This window comes from Geospiza fortis, unplaced genomic scaffold (genome assembly GCF_000277835.1).
Source record: "Geospiza fortis unplaced genomic scaffold, GeoFor_1.0 scaffold509, whole genome shotgun sequence".
Lineage (NCBI taxonomy): Eukaryota > Metazoa > Chordata > Aves > Passeriformes > Thraupidae > Geospiza > Geospiza fortis.
Genome location: NW_005054666.1, coordinates 32,301 through 51,238, shown reverse-complemented (window position 1 = coordinate 51,238; position 18,938 = coordinate 32,301). Strand labels below are relative to the sequence as shown.

General features: G+C 52.9%; 1 protein-coding gene across 1 annotated transcript in view; it reads left to right on the top strand.

The window, feature by feature from the left end:
- Positions 1 to 18,938, top strand: part of OTOF (otoferlin) — a 62,242-nt gene that overhangs the window by 39,826 nt on the left and 3,478 nt on the right. The window contains exons 26-40 of the mRNA XM_031065022.1: positions 381 to 511; positions 1,202 to 1,231; positions 1,991 to 2,137; positions 3,090 to 3,156; positions 5,501 to 5,637; positions 6,424 to 6,558; positions 6,660 to 6,797; positions 9,393 to 9,520; positions 10,699 to 10,869; positions 11,440 to 11,600; positions 13,246 to 13,388; positions 14,184 to 14,272; positions 16,865 to 16,963; positions 17,682 to 17,923; positions 18,928 to 18,938. The exon at positions 18,928 to 18,938 is cut by the window's right edge and continues 165 nt beyond it. Coding sequence (XP_030920882.1) covers positions 381 to 511; positions 1,202 to 1,231; positions 1,991 to 2,137; positions 3,090 to 3,156; positions 5,501 to 5,637; positions 6,424 to 6,558; positions 6,660 to 6,797; positions 9,393 to 9,520; positions 10,699 to 10,869; positions 11,440 to 11,600; positions 13,246 to 13,388; positions 14,184 to 14,272; positions 16,865 to 16,963; positions 17,682 to 17,923; positions 18,928 to 18,938 — 1,829 coding nt within the window. The remainder of the gene's footprint in view (positions 1 to 380; positions 512 to 1,201; positions 1,232 to 1,990; positions 2,138 to 3,089; positions 3,157 to 5,500; positions 5,638 to 6,423; positions 6,559 to 6,659; positions 6,798 to 9,392; positions 9,521 to 10,698; positions 10,870 to 11,439; positions 11,601 to 13,245; positions 13,389 to 14,183; positions 14,273 to 16,864; positions 16,964 to 17,681; positions 17,924 to 18,927) is intronic.

Sequence of the window (18,938 nt, the reverse complement as noted above, 5' to 3'; positions counted from 1 at the left end):
GGTCTGTGCTCATTTCCACTGCTCCAAACAAGACTGTGCTCCGGCCTAAATCCTCTAGGATCTCACCTGAGCTCATCTTCTGGCCTGAATCCTGTAGGATCTCATTCGAAATCTCGGTTCCCAGCCTGAATCCTGTAGGATCTCACCTGGACTCTCAGTTTCTGGCCTGAATCCTGTAGGATCTCACTTGAAATCTTGGTTCCCAGCCTGAATCCTGTAAGATCTCACCTGGACTCTCAGTCTCTGGCCTGAATCCTGTAGGATCTCACCTGGACTCTCAGTTTCTGGCCTGAATCCTGTAGGATCTCACCTGAACTGTCAGTTTCTCCTGTCCACTGTCTCTCTCCTTTGTTCTTTCTCCTTTTCTGTCCTCTGTCCAGCCAAACACCTCAACGGCTACCTGGCCATGACCAGCAGGGCCCACCGCTCTCGCCCCACAGGGGAGATCGTGGTCAACATGGAACCCGAGGTCCCCATCAAGAAGATGGACACGATGGTGAAGCTGGAAGCTGTGAGTATCCATGTGGCAGCACCTCTTTCCTCATGAAATTGCTGATTTCTGAGGGATTTCAGCCTGAATTGGTGAGGCAGCATGTCCCAGGGGTGTCACACTCAATGTGCCCATTTTTGTGCCCAGAATGGGAATTTCAACTCCTTCTCCCACATTTCTGCTCCAGAGCTTCTTCCACCTGCCAAGGTGCTCCAAGGGCTGGAGCCCCTCTGCTCTGGAGCCAGGCTGGGAGAGCTGGGGGTGCTCACCTGGAGAGGAGAAGGATCCAGGGAGAGCTCAGAGCCCCTGGCAGGGCCTGAAGGGGCTCCAGGAGAGCTGCAGAGGGACTGGGGACAAGGCCTGGAGGGACAGGAGCCAGGGAATGGCTCCCACTGCCAGAGGGCAGGGCTGGATGGGATCTTGGGAACTGGGAATTGTTCCCTGGCAGGGTGGGCAGGGGCTGGGCTGGAATTCCCAGAGCAGCTGTGGCTGCCCCTGGATCCCTGGCAGTGCCCAAGGCCAGGTTGGATGGGGTTTGGAGCAGCCTGGGACAGTGGAAGTTGTCCCTGCCCATGGCAGGGGGTGGAACAAGATGAGCTTTAAGGTCCCTTCCCACCCAAACCACCCTGGGAATGATGATTTGCACTCAGCTGAGGGTGTGTCCTTAACCTGCTCTCCCTCTCCCTGTTCCCTTCCATCCCGCGGTGGCAGAATTCCGATGCAGTGGTGAAGGTGGATGTGGTAAGTGATGGATCTTCTCTGCATCCCTGCTCCCAACCCTCTGCTCCCTCTCCAGACCTTCCATGCCACTTCTGGTGGACCAGGCACCCTCCCCAGCCTGAGCCAGGCAGGGACATCACCCCTCTGTCCCAGGACAGAGGCACAGCAGCGCTGTCCCCTCAAGGGATGTGGCAGTGGCCTCGTCCCTGCAGTTTGGGCAGCTCTTTTGGGCCAGGACTTCTCATCCCAGCTGTCCCAGGACTTCTCATCCCAGCTGTCCCAGGACAGGGGGAGCGATGCTGGATATCCCCACCACAACCAGGTACCAGCTGGCAAAGGTTCCCTTTCCTCACCAAGGAGACCCAAGGGGCTTTGCTGGGCATCTTGCCATGGAAGATTCCAGGGATGTAGCCTGGGAAATTCCCGGATAAATAGGATGATGGAAATGTGGAGGTGTTGTGGGACTGCCTCATCTCTGGAAGCGTCCAAGGCCAGGTTAGATGGGGCTTGGAATGACCTGGAATGGTGAAAGATGTCAGGATTGGAATTGGATGAGCTTTAAGGTCCCTTCCCACCCAAACCATTCCGTGATTCTGGCACTTTCTCCAAAACCTTGGTTACCCTTGGGTGTTCTGTGGCTGTAAAAGGGACAAAGTTCATGAGGCCCCCAAGCCTGGAGGGGTTGTCCCTCCTCAGGTGCTTCACTTTTGTACTTCCAGAAACGATTCCCTCTCACCTGATCCCTCCCCTTCCCTGTCTGTGCTTCCCTTGTCACTTCAGACCGAGGAAGAGAAGGAGAAAAAGAAGAAGAAGAAGAAAGGAGGAGGAGGAGGAGGAGGTGGGGAGGAAGCGGAGGAGGAGGAGCCGGACGAGAGCATGTTGGACTGGTGGTCCAAGTACTTCGCTTCCATTGAGACGATGAAGGAGGTAGGTGAGGAGCAGCAGTGAGGGGCATCCAGGGGAGACGGTTCCCTTCCTGAGAGGTCTCCCCTAATTCCAGCTCCTTCCAAAGCCCTGGGGCTGTGCTTCATTATGTGTGCAAACCCCCCCACCCCGCCCTGAGGATCCCCCTGATGGGCTGAGCCCTAAAAAGTTCTGTGCCAGGATTGAGAGATGAACAGGACTTTTGGTTTATTCGGTCTTCAGGTTATTGCTTATTTTTCTCTTATCAAAAGTTCAGCATTCCCTCTACATCTCAGACTTAGCATACAAATAGAAAGGCATCAAAAGTCACAAGACACCCAGGTTCAAGGTCTTTTAAAGCTATTTTGTCCAACTAGCTCTTAGAACATATTTTATTTCTACCTTTCTACCAATAACTAATTATTTGTCTGTTCACACAACATCTGAACTGCGGCTCTTTCTAACCAATCACCCTGTGCCACCAACCCTGCTGAAAATGGAGTAGATGAAGAACAAGAAGGACATCAGACAACACCCAAAATCTCCCATCTAAATCCTCCATACTAAAAGCCCAAAGCTCTCAGTTTTTCACACTATGATAAACTACACTATTATCTATTTCACACACTCGTAGATTCCAATCCATCCCAAAGTCTTGGAAGCTTTCTCCACGGACAAAGATTAAAAGCAGTGTTCTCCTGGGGGGTCAGGACTTCTCAGGACAGGCAGAGAAACATTCCCCATGCCCTGGGTTCCAGCAATTATGGAATCCCAAAATTGTCCAGGCTGGAAAAGCCCTTGGAGACCATTGAGTCCAACCATTTCCTGGCACTGCCAATGCCACCACTCTGTCCCCAAGTGCCACATCCACATCTGGCTTCAAATCCCCCTAGGGATGGGAACTCCACCACTGCCCCGGGCAGCATTTCCAGGAAAAGATTGTTCCTAATATCCAGTGGTTTCCTTTCTCCCCCAGCAACTCCGGCAGCAGGAAGCGGCCGCGGCAGAAGCAGAGGAGAAGGAGGAGATGGAGATTGGAGAGGGTAAGGCTGGGAGGGAGAGAGGGAACACGGCAGGGAAAGGTGGGACCAGAACTCCTCTTGGTGCTTGGACATCCCTCTGGGAATCTACCTCAGCTCTCCAGAAAAACCAGACACTCCCAGCGTGTTGTGTTTTCCCAAAAAGGGTCCATTTTTGTGGGTTTTTGCAGGGGTTTTTCCCTGCGTGTTGAACTCTTTGTCTGCTGTCCTAATGCAGGCAGTGAAGACAAATACATAACTTAGGGCAAGTTTTCTCATTTAAATTATCAATTTCTATAATTTTATATATTATTTTTCATTTATTATAATTTTATAAAATCACAGGAACATGGCAGGGAAAGGTGGGACCAGAACTCCTCCTGGTGCTTGGACATCCCTCTGAGAATCTACTGCAGATTTCCAGCCAAATCAGACATTCCCAGCGTGTTGTGTTTTCCCAAAGAGGGTCGATTTTTGTGGGTTTTTGCAGGGTTTTTCCGTGCATGTTGAACTCCTTGTCTGCTGTCCTAATGTGAGCAGTGAAGACAAATACACAATTTAGGGCAAGTTCTCTCACCTAATTTATCAAGTTATATAATTTTATACATTACGTATTATTTTTCACTTACTATAATTTTATAAAATTATGATGCCATAAATGTGTTTTTCTCTGAAGGAATTCGGGTCTGTAGGTCAGGTGGGCTTCTGACCTTGCCTAAATTTGGGGGAGACTAATTTTGTCCCAAAAATGATGCCGGCCAAGGATCCTGGGAGTGGCTGGTCAAGGGTGACTTTGTCCATCTGGCCATGCCACCGGCAGGGCTGGGAAGGGTATCCCCGAGGAATTCCACCCTGGCTCTCCATGTGCTCCATGTCCCCATGACAGGGCGTTGTTGTTGTGCCCAGGTGATGCAAAACCCTTCAGGCAAGTAAAATTCTGAGCCTGGCTCCTTTTGGAAGATCAATTTTTGTATCCCGGGAAAAATGAGGTCTTGTCTTGCTGAGCTTGGAGACAACTGTGAGCAGGTTCTTCTGGGCTTGCACCAGTGTCCTCTGGGGTTTTGTTTCTTTTTAGAATGATCCATTTCCCTTGGCTCTCCCACTCATTCCCCCTTTCCTCATCCATGTTTTTCCATCTGTCTGTCCGTCCCCATCACTGGATAATGTCCAGCTCTCATGAAAGCTGGCAGAGGCACCAAGGGATTGCAGAGAGGGGAAGGAGTTTCCCTTGAATCCACCTTTTCCAGCAGCCTCTTCCCAGCTCTCTGTGGCTGGTGGTTGCTCCAAATGAGACTCTGGTGACCGTGGCTGCAGCTGGTCCTGAGGGCAGCAGCATCAAGCGCTGTCCCCTCTGCATTCCCAGGCTGGGGTTCCACTCCCCAGGCTCCATAAAGCAGGAGAAGTCTCTGGCAAGAGGAAGAAAATTCCCAAAATTCACAGAATGACCAGGTTGGAAGAGACCTCCAAGACCATGAAGTCCAATCTATCCCAAACACCTCAACTCAACCCTGGCACCCAGTGCCACATCCAGGCTTTGTTAAACACACCCAGGGATGGGGACTCCACCACCTCCCTGGGCAGAACATTCCAGAACTTTATCACCCTCTCTGTAAAAAACTTTTTCCTGATATCCAACCTAAATTTCCCTTGGTGCAGCTCAAGGCTGTGTGCTCTGGTTGTATCAGTGCTGCCTGGAGAAAGAGCCCAGCCCCAGCTGAGCACAGGCACCTTTCAGAGGCTGCAGAGAGTGATGAGGGCACCCCTGAGTCTCTTTTTCTCCAGGCTGAACATCCCCAGCCCACTCAGTGGTTGCTCACAGAGTTTGTGTTCCCAGCCCCTCTCCAGCCTCCTCTGGACACTCCCCAGGTCCTCAACATCCTTCCCAAACTGAGGGGCCACAGCTGGGCACAGCACTCCAGGTGTGGCCTCACCAGCGCCAGGTACATGGGAAGGATTACCCCCCTGCTCCTGCTGGCCACACCATTCCTGCCATGGGCCTCACCGCTCTCAGAGGGCTCTGTCAATGTTCTGTAGTCCTCCAAGTGATTCATGCTGAGGTCAGCCCTGGAATTCCCTGCACAGAGATCTCCGGGCTGCTGGAGACACTGTGATCCAGAGCCAAGGAATGACAGGGCAGGGCTGGGACAGGACTTGCAGGCAGCAGCAGCTGGCAGCTTTCATGCTTCTCTTCTTTGAAGGACCTTATCCAAGCCCGGCCACATCCCTCCCACCTCTCCTGACCCTCATTTCCATTCCCTCCCTCCTCCCTCCCTCCTTTCCATCTCCTCCCTCTGCACCACTCCCCCCCGGACTCGGAGTGATGCCAAACTTGGTATCACTTGGTCACTTGGTGACTCTCCCATGAAAGGCTCCAAGGCCCAGGTGAAGAACAAGGACAAGGACAAAGACAAGTCCAAGGCACCCAAAGATGACAAGAAAAAGAAGCAGCAGCCGGTCCCTGAGCTCCCTGAGAAGAAGAACAAGCAGAAGATCGATGAACTCAAGGTACCGGGAAGTGCTTCTGAGGAAGTACCTAATTGTGAGGATTATGTGCCTTGGGACATCTCTCCTAGGGATTTATTTTGGGATGAGGCTTCCCAGCCTCTCTCCATAGCTGGAGGTCATGAGAAAAGGGGTTGTCCTGGGATAGGCTCATCCCTGGGGCAGCTTGGAGGTGTCCCAGCTCCAAAGGAGAGTTTTCCTGCTGGCCCAGGACAGGGGTGGGCTCTGGTTCAGTGATCCCAAGGATTTCTCAGGATTCATGTTGCCTGTGCTTCTGGGGTTCAGATGGGGTTTAGACCTGGATCTTGCACAGAGGGAGAACAATGGCCCCACCCACTGCTCCAAGATTCCCCTTTTCCAACCCAATAATGCTGGAGATCCTTCTCCTTTCCTAGAAAAATTAACCACTGGGAGCTGAGGTATCCATGTTCACAGAATCCCAGGATCACTGAGGTTGGAAAAGCCCTCCCAGACCTTCCAGTCCAACCTGTGCCTGATCCCCACCTCATCCCCAGCCCAGAGTACTCAGTGCCACATCTAGGAATTCCTTGGACACCTCCAGGGATATGGGCTCTCCAAACCTCCCTGGGCAGCCCCTACCAATGCCTGAGCACCCTTTCCATGAGGAAATTATTCCCAATATCCAATCTGAACCTCCCTGAAATATCTTGAGGCCATTTCCTCTTGTCCCGCCCCTCGTTCCTTCTGAGCTGATTGAGTACTCCCATCTTTTCCTCACCTTTGCTTTTATCCCAAATTCCCTCCTTTCAACTTTTTTTTTCATCTCAGGTCTTCAACAAAGAGCTGGAATCAGAGTTTGACAACTTTGAGGATTGGCTGCACACCTTCAACCTGCTTCGAGGGAAGATTGGGGACAACGACGACAATGCCACGGAGGAGGAGCGGATAGTGGGGAGGTTCAAGGTGAGTGGTCAGGAATGCTGGCCAGGATTTTGGGGAGGTTGTTTTGGGTTTGCCTCGCTGGGCAGCAGGACTCAGTTGGTTCATACCCTCCCTCACACCAGGGCTCCATGTGCGTCTACAAAGTGCCGCTCCCCGATGACATCAGCAAGGAGGCAGGATACGACCCCACCTTCGGGATGTTCCAGGGGATCCCCAGCAACGACCCCATCAACGTGCTGGTCCGAGTCTACGTCGTGCGGGTGAGTGGGAATTTGGGGTGTGGCAGGTGGGATCTGGCACTCCCTTCCACCTGGAGCTGGTCCTGGTGCCATAGGGATGGTGGGATTCCGCTCCAGCACTCCAGGACTGATACCTTGAGAAGGCTGAGCTAGAACAGAGACTAAAGAATAAAGCAGGGATTTATTAAAAGGATCTCCTCAATGGTGAGGAGCAGCACAAGAGCCCAGCCAGGGCTACACCCAAAGTGAACCCAAAATGAACCCAAAATGGTCACAAAATGCACGACTGCATAAGTGAGAGATAGGGTCTCACTTTGATAAGTTGTGCTCCATTTGCATATTGGAGCTCATTGTCCAATTCCAGCTTTAGCTGATGAAATCCCATCCTTCTTGTTTTTCTCTCCTCAGCCCACATTGTTTCTGCTCTTGGGCCTGAGATTTAGATCATTTGTCCTTGGTCCCCAGCTAGAGAAGGAATTGTTTTGTCTCCCTGCTCTGTGAACAGAGCTCACCATCCCCTGATATGAAGCTCAGACCCACACCCCAAAGCAGCACAGAATGTGAAAAATAGAAAAGCCAAACCTGAGGCATCACCAGTGCTTCAGGACCCAGGATGCAGCTTGAGGACTGAAGCAGCTCCTTGGTTTGAGTGGGAAGGAATGGTTGGGAATGGAATGGTTTGGGTGGGAAGGGACCTTAAAGTCCATCCCGCTCCACTCCCTGCTGTAGGCAGGGACACCTCCCACTATCCCAAGCTGTTCAGGGACATCCCAGGATATCCAGACCCAACGCTGTCTCCAGGGCTGTGTGCTCCCAGCACTGGGAACAGGACACATCCAAGCTCCTGCCAGATCCAGAGATGTCTCTCAAGGAGGTGGGATGGACCGGTGTGTCCTGGTGCTCAATTCCCATGGATACTTTGGATCAGCCTGCCCTGTGAGGTGTTGTGTCACTATCGGACACGCAAGAATGCAAGCACACCACGGTTCTCCAGGTGAAGGAAGAAAGAGGAAGTTAATTCTCTGACTCCAACATTTATAGTTTTCCAAAAGTGACAGTGGATGGGAGGGGGATAGGGACACTTCTCCAATGACACTGGTCAAACCAGCAGTCCATCAACTTTCTCCTCCTCCATAAAAGAAGACAAAACAATCAGTTATTTACAGAAAATGTCTAGAAAAGTTCACCACAAGAATGTCCATATCAGAAGGCCTAGAAAATCTTAAAAAACCAGGGTGACAGTGTTGGTTCGTTCCACAGCCATGTCACCACCCTGGTGATGGTTTGGGATGGGAGAGAATGGGAGAAAAAGGGTGGGATGGGATCTGGCAAGAGGAGGAGGAGGAGATCCTTGTGAAGGACACGGCACCTCCTTGAACACGCATTCCACGATTGTTGACGTGATCCAGCCAACGCACGTTTTTCCTCTATATATGGAATGTGCTCTGGCAAAAATCACTTCCTGGCCCCTGAACTGGTTATCCCCCCATCTCCAAGCGTGTGATTCCGCAGCCAGGCACTTGGGAGGGATCTCCATCCTGCTGGAAGCACCTGGGCTGCCTTTTGCCACCACCTTGTCACAGTGTGTTACAAACAGAACCTACTTTTGGCTCCGTTTCCCATCAGCCTGGTTCTCCATCCAGAGCTGCTTCCCGCTGGGATATGGAGTCTCCCCATCCATCACCAGGCTGGAATAGCAGACACCAGCTTGGTCAACCCCAAAACCAGCCAGGACTGGGTGGATGTGTTCTCATCTGCTGCTGTGCCACGCTTGGAGATGGGACTGGAGAGTTTGGGGGTCCTCACCCCCTCTCTGTGGAGAGTCCAGCATGGAGAAGACACAAGGGGAAAGGGAATGAATGTCTTGGCATCTTGGTCAGGTTCTTGCTGGGTGTGTTTCCTGAGAGTCTCTTTCTTGCCTCTGGTGAGATTCCAAAGGTCACTGTGGTGACATCTCAGGACAAAGCCAGCTCCAAACTCTCCCTAAACTGAGACAGGGATTTACATGAGGCAGGAATATCCCCAGTTTAATCCAAGAAGCCGTTTCATCCCCATTTCAATCCAAGACACTCTGTTTAGGGACTGAAGCAGCCAGGTGTTCTCGGGGCGCAGGAATGTGGCGGAGTGACCAAATTATCCTTTGTCTGATTAAAAAGGAAAAAAAGCCCAGAAGTTTCTTTTCTGAATTTGTTAAAAAGACACCTCATAGGACCTTTGAGACTTCACCTCAAACCTGGGGTTGCCAATTGGACAGAGGCCAAAAGGTCCTGCCTAGGTAATTCACTAGAAAAAGAAGAGAACAAAGGAAATAATCACTTTTGTGGGGTGTTTAGCAGGAACAAGAACCTCTTGCCCCTGGCTTGGGTTTTTCTCTGAAAGGGCCTTGTTATTTTGCCTTTTATTAAACCTTTTTCTGTTTCCAACACTACCTCAGAAGCCCTCCTGATAATTTTATGCCATTCTGGGTAGCTGAGCTATCTCGGATGTGATAGGTTCTCTGAGAGCTCTTAAGACCTGGCTCAAAGAGAAACCCATCATCAGGGATGGAGAATGGGCCCATCCCTGAATCCTTGGCTGCTGTGGACAGCACTGACCCATCCCATCTGTTCCCTGCAGGCCACGGACCTCCACCCAGCTGACATCAACGGGAAAGCCGATCCCTACATCGCCATCAAGCTGGGCAAGACGGACATCAAGGACAAGGAGAACTACATCTCCAAGCAGCTGAACCCTGTTTTTGGGAAGTAAGTCTGCACCTGAAACTGCCGAGCTGAGCCCGAGCTTGCCAGCCCTCAAACCTGCAACTCAGGGGTCCCATGGCTGCTCCTTGAGCTGAATTTATCTTTATTTATCTTTATTATTTAGCTTTATTTATGGGATTTATCCCACAGCGTGGATGTCCTTCCAGGATGTCCTCCTTTGCCAACGTGTGGTCAGTGTTGCACTGCGTGTTTGAGAGATGAACCTGAAATTTATCTGATCAAGGTGAAACACCTGCTTAGGAATAATTAGACCTAAATTTGAGTGAGAATAACACACAAACTCAGTGTCTTGGTTTGGAAAGACAGGAATCTGCTAAGGAAGGCAGGAGTCTCCCCTGAAATGGAGAATGTAAACTCTCCCCACCCCTCTGAATTGCTATAAATTTTAAATTAAGGGGCTCTCAGGCAAAAAATATGGGAGCAGAAATAACAGTTCTTTAGTAGGGAAGAGAATAAAAGGATAAAATAAACAATGCCGTACACTAGAACAACACTGACAGAGTCAGAACCCAACCTGACACCCTGTGGGTCAGGGTGCTGGCAGCAGTCCCACTGGAATTGTGGCTGCAGCCCTCCTGCAGTGTCAGGGGTGGTTCTGCTGGAGCAGGGATCCTGTAGAAAAATGGTGAGTCTTCCTCCGAAGATCCAGTGGAGGAAGAGACAGCTGCTGTTCCTCTGGGAAATCCAGTGCAGAAGCCGGGCTGGTGTTCCAGAATCTCAGGTTATATCTGGGTAGCAATGCTTGGCTCCTCCCTCTGGGCGGAGCATCTCACAATGGGATGCTGTAGTTCTTATCAGCCATGCAGAGACATTCAATAGCTGTTATCAGCAGGTGTCCCCTCCCAGGGAGGTGTGAATGTGGTCACTCAGAGAGAGAGATAAGGCAAACTGCCCACTTGACAAAAGACAGCTGCCATACAGATGGTAATGGAATATGTCTTCCCTTGCAATCTGGAACACTCAGCCTCAGGGGTGTTGGGACATCCAGGTCAAGGATTTTCCCTCCTGTCAAGGGCTGGTGGTTGAGTTCAACCCCACCTCAGATGCGCTGCAGTGATGGATGCAGACGGGACACCCTCCATGGACTGGAGCAGACACACCTCTGTCCTGAGTGGCTGCCAGACCCCGCAGCAACTTTTCTCTGCTTCCCCCAACCCCAGATCCTTCGACATCGAGGCCACCTTCCCCATGGATTCCATGCTGACCGTGGCTGTGTACGACTGGGACTTGGTGGGCACTGATGACCTCATCGGGGAGACCAAGATCGACCTGGAGAATCGCTTCTACAGCAAGCACCGGGCGACCTGCGGCGTGTCCCAGACCTACTCCATGTATGGGAAAAGCCTTCCCTGTCCCACCTCACACCTGGACCCTCCTCTGTGTCACCTCCCACCCAGAGCTCCCACGGGAATCTCCCCACCTTGGCTGCCTGCTGATCCTGGAATGATGTTTTTGGGGAAAACATCAGGCTGTCCAATCCTGCAAGGGGCAGGGATCAATGGAAGAGTCTGTGCTATCCCTGGTTTTATCACCAGCATTAGGGAGGGTGGAATGGGTCGTCAGGAGCCCAGGGCAGGAGGGAGGGACTGGGGGGACTGGTGGAAGAGGGGTGAGGTCAGGGCTAAAATGGAAGCAGAGTAAACGGGGCGATGCCGAGCATCAGGAATCAACCGGGATGCACTGGGAATTCCAGTCTGAGCCAAAGTGGGATGGAAGGTGTTTGCAAAAGGGGCACAGAGGGATCAAATTTGCTCTAAAGTTTCACCTTTGCTGCCTCAAATTCTTTCCCCTGGGAATTCTGGGTGCTTCGTGGTGCAGCAGGGGTTTTTTTCTGGTAAAAGGGAAAAAAATTTCTTTGTCCTCACAACTTTTTTTGTCTGATCTTGCCCTCCTGTTCCCAGCCACGGGTACAACACCTGGCGTGACCCCATGAAGCCCTCCCAAATCCTGTCCAAGCTGTGCAAAGAGGGAAAAGTGGATGGGCCGCACTTCGGGCCAGGAGGAAGAGTGAAAGTTGCCAACAGGGTCTTCACCGGCCCCACGGAGATCGAGGATGAAAATGGTATGGCCCTGTGGGACCATCCCATGGGATGGAGGTTCTGGAGCAGAGCAGGGGTCTGTGGGGTCTCCTCATCATCCAGGGGTTGGAATCTCAGAGAAGTTTGAATCACGGAGTGGTTTGAAGTGGACCTTTGAAGGTCGTCCAGTCCAACCCCCCCCAGACAGGTGTGGTGGGCTCATCACCCAGCCCTGCAGGCACCATCCCAGTATGGAACCAGTTACAGAGTCCTACAGACCCTCCAGACCAGAGGGTTCCTCTTGGAATCACTCGAGGACATCCACAGGCACCCAAAGCTGCCTCTGGAAATGCCCTCCGAGCAGTGCATGTCCCAAGAGCCATGGAGACACCTCCAGCATTCAGGGAATTGTTATCCATGGGAATGCATTCCCAAACAACCGGAGATGAGGGTTGTGTCCCAACACACTCATGTGGACCAAGAAAGAGGGAGAAGGCCAGGAGGGGTGAGAGAAAGAAGGAAAATGTGGTCAGTGGACATAGGATTGGTTGAAACAGGGAAAAATGAGTGGGGATATGAACCTTCTAAAGGGATTGGAGAGAGGCAAGAGGAGTTAGGAAGTGCTGGCTGAGGGACAAAGTGTTCCCAAGGGATGGAGAGGATGAGGCAGTTCTGTACATTGGGACAGTTCTGCAACCCTCGGGAACACTTTGTCCCAAGAAATGGAGAGGATGAGACAGTTCTGCACCTTGGGACAAAGTGTTCCCAAGGGATGGAGAAGATGAGGCAGTTCTGTATCTTGGGGGACAGTTCTGCAACCCTTGGGAACACTTTGTCCCAAAGGATGGAGAGTGTGAGGAAGTTCTGCACCTCGGGACAGTTCCGGAACCCTTAGGACAAAGTCTTCCCAAGGGATGGAGAGGATGAGGCAGCTCTGCACCTCGGGATACTTGGGACGAAGTGTTCCCAAGGGACAGAGAAGATGAGGCAGTTCTGCACCTTGGGACAGTTCTGCAACCCTTGGGAACATTTTGTCCCAAGAGATGGAGAGGATGAGACAGTTCTGCACCTTGGGACAAAGTGTTCCCAAGAGATGGAGATGATGAGGCAGTTCCACACCTCGGGATACTTCTGCAACCCCTGGGACAAAGTGTTCCCAAGGGATGGAGAGGATGAGACAGTCCTACACCTTGGGACAGTTCTGTGCCCTTGGGAACATTTTGTCCCAAGAGATGGAGAGGATGAGGCAGTTCTGCACCTTGGGACAGTTCTGCACCCTTGGGAACATTTTGTCCCAAGAGATGGAGAGGATGAGGCAGTTCTGCACCTTGGGACAGTTCTGAGACCCTTGGGACAAAGTGTTCCCAGAAAAGATGGAGAGGATGAGACAGTCCTACACCTTGGGACAGTTCTGTAACCCCTGGGACAAAGTGGTCCCAAGGCATGGAGAGGATGAGGCAGTTCTGCACCTTGGGACAGTTCTGCGACCCTTGGGGACACTTTGTACCAAGGGATGGAGAGGATGAGGCAGTTCTGCACCTTGGGACAGTTCTGCGACTCTTGGGACAAAGAGTTCCCAAGAGATTGAGATGAGGCAGTTCCACACCTTGGAACATGGGTGGAGGCCCTGGGTGCTTTGCTGTCCCTGTGTCCCTGTCCCAGCTGTCCGAGCTCTCCTTTCTCCTCCAGGCCAGAAGAAGCCGACGGACGAGCACCTGGCGCTGGCGGTGCTGCGGCACTGGGAGGACATCCCGCGGGCCGGCTGCCGCCTCGTCCCCGAGCACGTGGAGACACGGCCGCTGCTCAACCCCGACAAGCCGGGCATCGAGCAGGTCTGACGTTCCAATGGGATTGGGGGCAGCCCCCATGGGGGCCAGCCTAGCCCTAACCCACCTCAGGGTGGGCAGGTCACCCTAGGAGGCCAGCAGAGAAAATCTCCAGTGCCTCCCCATCTATCCTGATCCATTTCACATTCCACAGTCCTGGGTGATTTCCTACATCTGGGCACCTCCTGATTCCCCACATCTGGGCACCTGGGAGCAAAATTCCCAACAGATTCCAAAGCAGAAAGGGCTAGGAATCCCCAGGCTGCCGTGCACAAAAGGCAGTGCTGGGAATTCCCTGGAGACCCTGAACCTCCTGAGGTCCTCAGGAGGACTCTGAGCCTGTTTTGGCGGGGAGGTCACTGTTGTGTTGAGTAAAGGGGGGAGAGCAGGAACAGAGTTAGGTTCTGGTTGTTTTGCAGACCCGGTTTTGGTCAGAAATCTCCCAAAATCCAAGCCTGGGCTGCCCCATTGAGCCTTTGGCAAGCTCTTTGCAGAGGCTGGGAGCAGAGGAGGGAAAGCTCCCTTTGGTGCTTAGCTCACCCTGGTGAGGCTGATCCCAGCTCACATGGAGATCATGGAATCATGGAATGGTTTGGGCTGGGAAGGACCTTAAAACCCATTGAGTTCCACCCCCTCCATGAGATGTTTCTGCAGGGGTGGAGAAGGATTTGTGGCATGGGAGAAACTTGTCCCACTCCACATCTGGCATGGTCCAGGTGATGGCTGTGGGAAGAGGGGGACACTGGTGGGGAGGGGACAGGAGGGACAAGGGGAGCTGACTGTGCCTCTCCCACCCCACAGGGCCGCCTGGAGATGTGGGTGGACATGTTCCCCATGGACATGCCAGCGCCCGGCCCTGCCATCGATATTTCCCCCAGGAAACCAAAGAAGTAAGGAACTTACTTAAGGAACTTACTGGGATTGGTTGGCAGCCTAGCCAAAAAATGGGGAAGGAAATTGGGGATGGGGATGGAGGCTGGAGATGGAACGCAGCTTCTCCCATCTCCTGCTGCTGCTCCATGTCCATCCCAGCTCTCTGTTGGGTTCCTCATCCATGCTGCCATTCCCAAAGATCCCAACACTGGAGGCAGTTCCAGAGCTGCTCCTGAGGGTGGGACCCCCAGGTCTTCCATCCCCTGCTGCTGCTCCATGTCCATCCCAGCCCTCTGTTGGGTTCCTCATCCATGCTGCCATTCCCAGAGACCCCAACACTGGAGGCAGTTCCAGAGCTGCTCCTGAAGGTGGGACCCCACATCTTCCATCCCCTGCAGATCCCGATCTTTCCTGCCTGTGTGAACTGGGAAATTCCATCGTTCCCAGGACAGAGCAGAGTGCCCAGCCCTGAGCCTCTCGTGGGCAGGGGCAGAGTTATCCCAGGACAGTTTGGACTGGGCTTTTCCAGGACATGGTGGACAGAAGGATGGGTGGTGGAGGCCCCTGGGACAGCAAGCAGGAAAGAGCAGGAACAGACAGCACACGGAGGGGGAAGAAGGACATTTCTTCCCTCAATATCCCTTCTTGTCCTTTCTCACCCTGCTGGCCTCGGTCTTTGGGCCCCTTTTCCTGCCCCCGGGGCTGGGATGCAGGGATGGCACTGGGAATCCCGATGGGAGCCTCTTGTGCATCCCAGGCAGCCGATGCCTTGGGTGGAGAGAACATCCCTGGATCCCAGCATGGGACAGGCAGGAGAAAAGGAAAAGGTGAAGGAATCCCACAGATGGGCTCAGCCAGGGCACAGCCAGAGGGAGGTCCCAAAGGAAGGGGGTTAAGGAAGCTGTAAACCCACTTTTCTCACCTGGAGAACCTCCTGGCACGTCCAGTGAGGTGCTGTGGCCACGAGTTCTGAGCCTCCAGCCTCCCCTCGCTGCAGGAGCCAGGATTCTGCTCTTCCTCCACCCACTCCCACTCCCTCTGTGTGGAGGTTTTAGTTTGAAACTGGGCAGAAACACTAATTTTGTGTAGTCCGCTTTTTTTGCTAATTTGAGAGTTTCTTAATTTTAAGATTTCAAGGTTTCAAAGTTTCTTCTTTTAAGATTTCAAAGTGCTGAAGAATGTGGTAAGTTTGGGTATTGGTTAGTTACTAGTGTATTTATTTCTTGTTGTGAGATAGGATTAGGAGAAAGGTCAAGCAGGCTTAAAACTTTCAAAGGGTATAAAGAAAATTTTATTAATGGTGATCAAAAGAAAAAAAAGGTAGTAAGAATTAAGACAAACTTTTTTAAACACTTCTCCTCCCTCTACAACTTTTTTTTTCTACTGATAATGTAAAGAAACAAAACTTAAAATTTCTAGTCAGTTTACTACCTCTAAAATAGTCTCCTTTTTTTAGTTTACTTAGGGAGAAAAGTCTTTCTTGTTAATGTTATGGAGACTTCTTTACAAGAGGAAAAACAGTTTTCTCATGGTTCTTAATTTGGTCACAAATTGCAGCCACCTGGGGGAAATCTGCTGTCATGAAGTTCTCTTTATTTTCCACAAGCCTTCCCACGGCTCATTTATGGGTTGTGTTTATGGTTTATGTTTCACCATCAAGAAATTCCCAGCCAAGCAGAAGTGATGGGAAGCTCCCCAGCCTGCTAGGAATTCCCTGGAGACCCCGAACCTCCTGGAGTCCTCAGGAGGACTCTGAGCCCGTTTTGGGGGGAAATCACAGCCCTGTTGATTAAAGGGAGGAGAGCAGGAACAGAGTTAGGCTCTGGCTGTTTTGCACACCGATTTTTGGTCAGAAATCTCCCAAAATCCAAGCCTGGGCTGCCCCTTTGAGCCTTTGGCAAGTTCTTTGCAGAGGCTGGGAGCAGAGGAGGGAAAACTCTCCTTGGTGCTTGGCTCACCCTGGTGAGGCTGATCCAAGATCATGCAGAGATCAGGGAATCATGGAATGGTTTGGGTGGAATGAGACCTTAAAGCTCATCTTGTTCCACCCCCTGCCATGGGCAGGTACGCCTTCCTCTATTCCAGGGTGCTCCCAGCCCCATCCAAGACTTGGACATTGACAGGGATCCAGGGGCAGCCATAGGTGCTCTGGGAATTCCAGCCCCTCCTCCCCCTCCCAGCCAGGAATACCAGCCAGGAATCCCTTCCCAAGATCCCATCCATTCCTGCCCTCTGGCAGTGGGAGCCATTCCCTGGGTCCTGTCCCTCCATGCCTTGTCCCCAGTCCCTCTGCAGCTCTCCTGGAGCCCCTTCAGGCCCTGCAGGGGGCTCTGGGGTCTCTTCGGATCCTTCTCTCCAGGTGAACATTCCCAGCTCTCCCAGCCTGGCCCCATAGGAAGAGTCCCATCCCTGTAATCATCTCCATGGTTGAGATCCCCTCCTGCCCCTGATCCTGCCCTCCAGATCCCTGGGACAGGTCCCTGTGAGCAATCCCCTGTTCCTGGCAGCCGGCTCTGCTTTCTGGCAGCACCACCCTGCCCTCTCCTATCCCATTCCCTGCTCCCATTCCCTGCTCCCGTGCCTCACCTCCCTTTCCCTCCCTCGGGCAGGTACGAGCTCAGGGTGATCGTGTGGAACACGGACGAGGTCATCCTGGAGGACGACGACTACTTCACCGGGGAGAAATCCAGTGACATTTTTGTCAGGGGGTAGGTACAGAATTCCACCGGGGAGAAATCCAGTGGCATTTTTGCCGGGATGTAGGTACAGCCTGGAATTCCACCCGTGAGAAATCCAGTGACATTTTTGTCAGGGAGTAGGTACAGCCTGGAATTCCACCTGTGAGAAATCCAGTGATATTTTTGTCGGTGGGTAGGTACAGAATTCCACTCGGGAGAAATCCAGTGACATTTTGATCAGGGAGTCAGTACAGCCTGGAATTTCACCAGTGAGAAATCCAGTGACATTTTTGTCAGGGAATATGTACAGCCTGGAATTCCACTGGGGAGAAATCCAGTGGCATTTTTGTCAGGGGGGTAGGTACAGCCTAGAATTCCATTGGTGCCTCCTTCACTGGGGAGAAATCCAGTGACATTTTCAGCTTCTCAGGAGAAAAAATCCTGACAAAAGGATTTTTCATAAAATATGTCCGTGACAGCTCCCAGCTCCTGTACAACTCCTCCACATCTCCTCACCCAGGGTAAGCCCTCAGACAACTCCCTTGAATCTCCTTCTCCTGAAGTTCTCTGTTCCCTCTGGCATCCTCCTGCCCATGCTGCAGTGTCTGGAGCAGCCCCATCCCCTTGTTCATAACTTTTAGGTTTTTTAGTCCTGGAGACACCCTGGCTGCCTGGACGGGGTGGTCCTTTCCCCTCTTCCTGTCCCATGTAAACCTGTGCCCCCCTCTCACGTCCCCGGGCCCTGCAGGTGGCTGAAGGGGCAGCAGGAGGACAAGCAGGACACAGATGTCCATTACCACTCCCTCACCGGTGAAGGCAACTTCAACTGGCGCTACATCTTCCCCTTCGACTACCTGATGGCCGAGGAGAAGATTGTCATCTCCAAGAAGGAGTCCATGTTCTCCTGGGATGAGACCGAGTACAAGATCCCGGCCCGCCTCACCCTGCAGGTCTGGGATGCCGACCACTTCTCGGCCGATGATTTCCTGGGTACGTGCAGGGTCCAGAGCACCCCAGAAAGCCCCTGAGCTGCTGCTGGACGGAGCAGGTGGGGTGAGAGGACAGGAAGGGTCTGCAGAGGGTTCTGGTTCTGGACAGGCTGGATCCATGGGCCAAGAACAAGGGCCAGGTCCTGAACTGGGGTCACACCGACCCCACTGAGCACTTCAGGCTGGGAAAGGGGAGTGGGAAAGACTCTGGGGGTGCTGTGCCCGTGGCACAGGTGAGCACAGGTGTGCCAAGGTGTGCCAGAGGCCAATGGCCCCTGGGCTGTGCCAGCTCTGGGGTGGCAGCAGGGCCAGGGCAGTGCCCGTCCCCTGTGCTGGCACTGCTGGGGCACCTCCAGTGCTGGGGACAGCTCTGGGCCCCTCCTGCCAGGACAGACCTGCAGGGGCTGGAGCGTGTCCAGGGAAGGGAACGGAGCTGGGAAGGGAATGGAGCCCCAGGAGGGGCTGAGGGAGCTGGGAAGGGGCTCAGCCTGGAGCAAAGGAGGCTCAGGGGGGACCTTGTGGCTCTGCACAAGTCCCTGCCAGGAGGGGACAGCCAGGGGGGGTCGGGCTCTGCTCCCAGGGAACAGGGACAGGCCAAGGGGAAATGGCCTCAGGCTGGGCCAGGGCAGGCTCAGGGTGGACACCAGGAGGAATTTCTGCATGAAAAGGGTGCTCAGGCCTTGGCAGGGGCTGCCCAGGGAGGTTTGCAGTGCCCATCCCTGCAGGTGTCACCTGGATGTGGCACTGGGTGCCCTGGGCTGGGGACAAGGTGGGGAGCAGTCACAGGTGAGATTTGAGGGTCTGGGAGCTCTTTTCCAACATTCACATCGCCATGATTCTGAGATCCCTTTCCTCCACTGCTGCTGTAGCCCAGACACCCCATTTTCCTTCCCAGACCTGGTTTAAAGCTGCTCCCAGGGCAGGAGATGCTGGTCCAGCCCATCTCCAGCCAAGGACTTGGCCTTTCTGGCAGGCCAACCTCTGTGCTCCCCTTTGTCCTGCCAGGGGCCATCGAG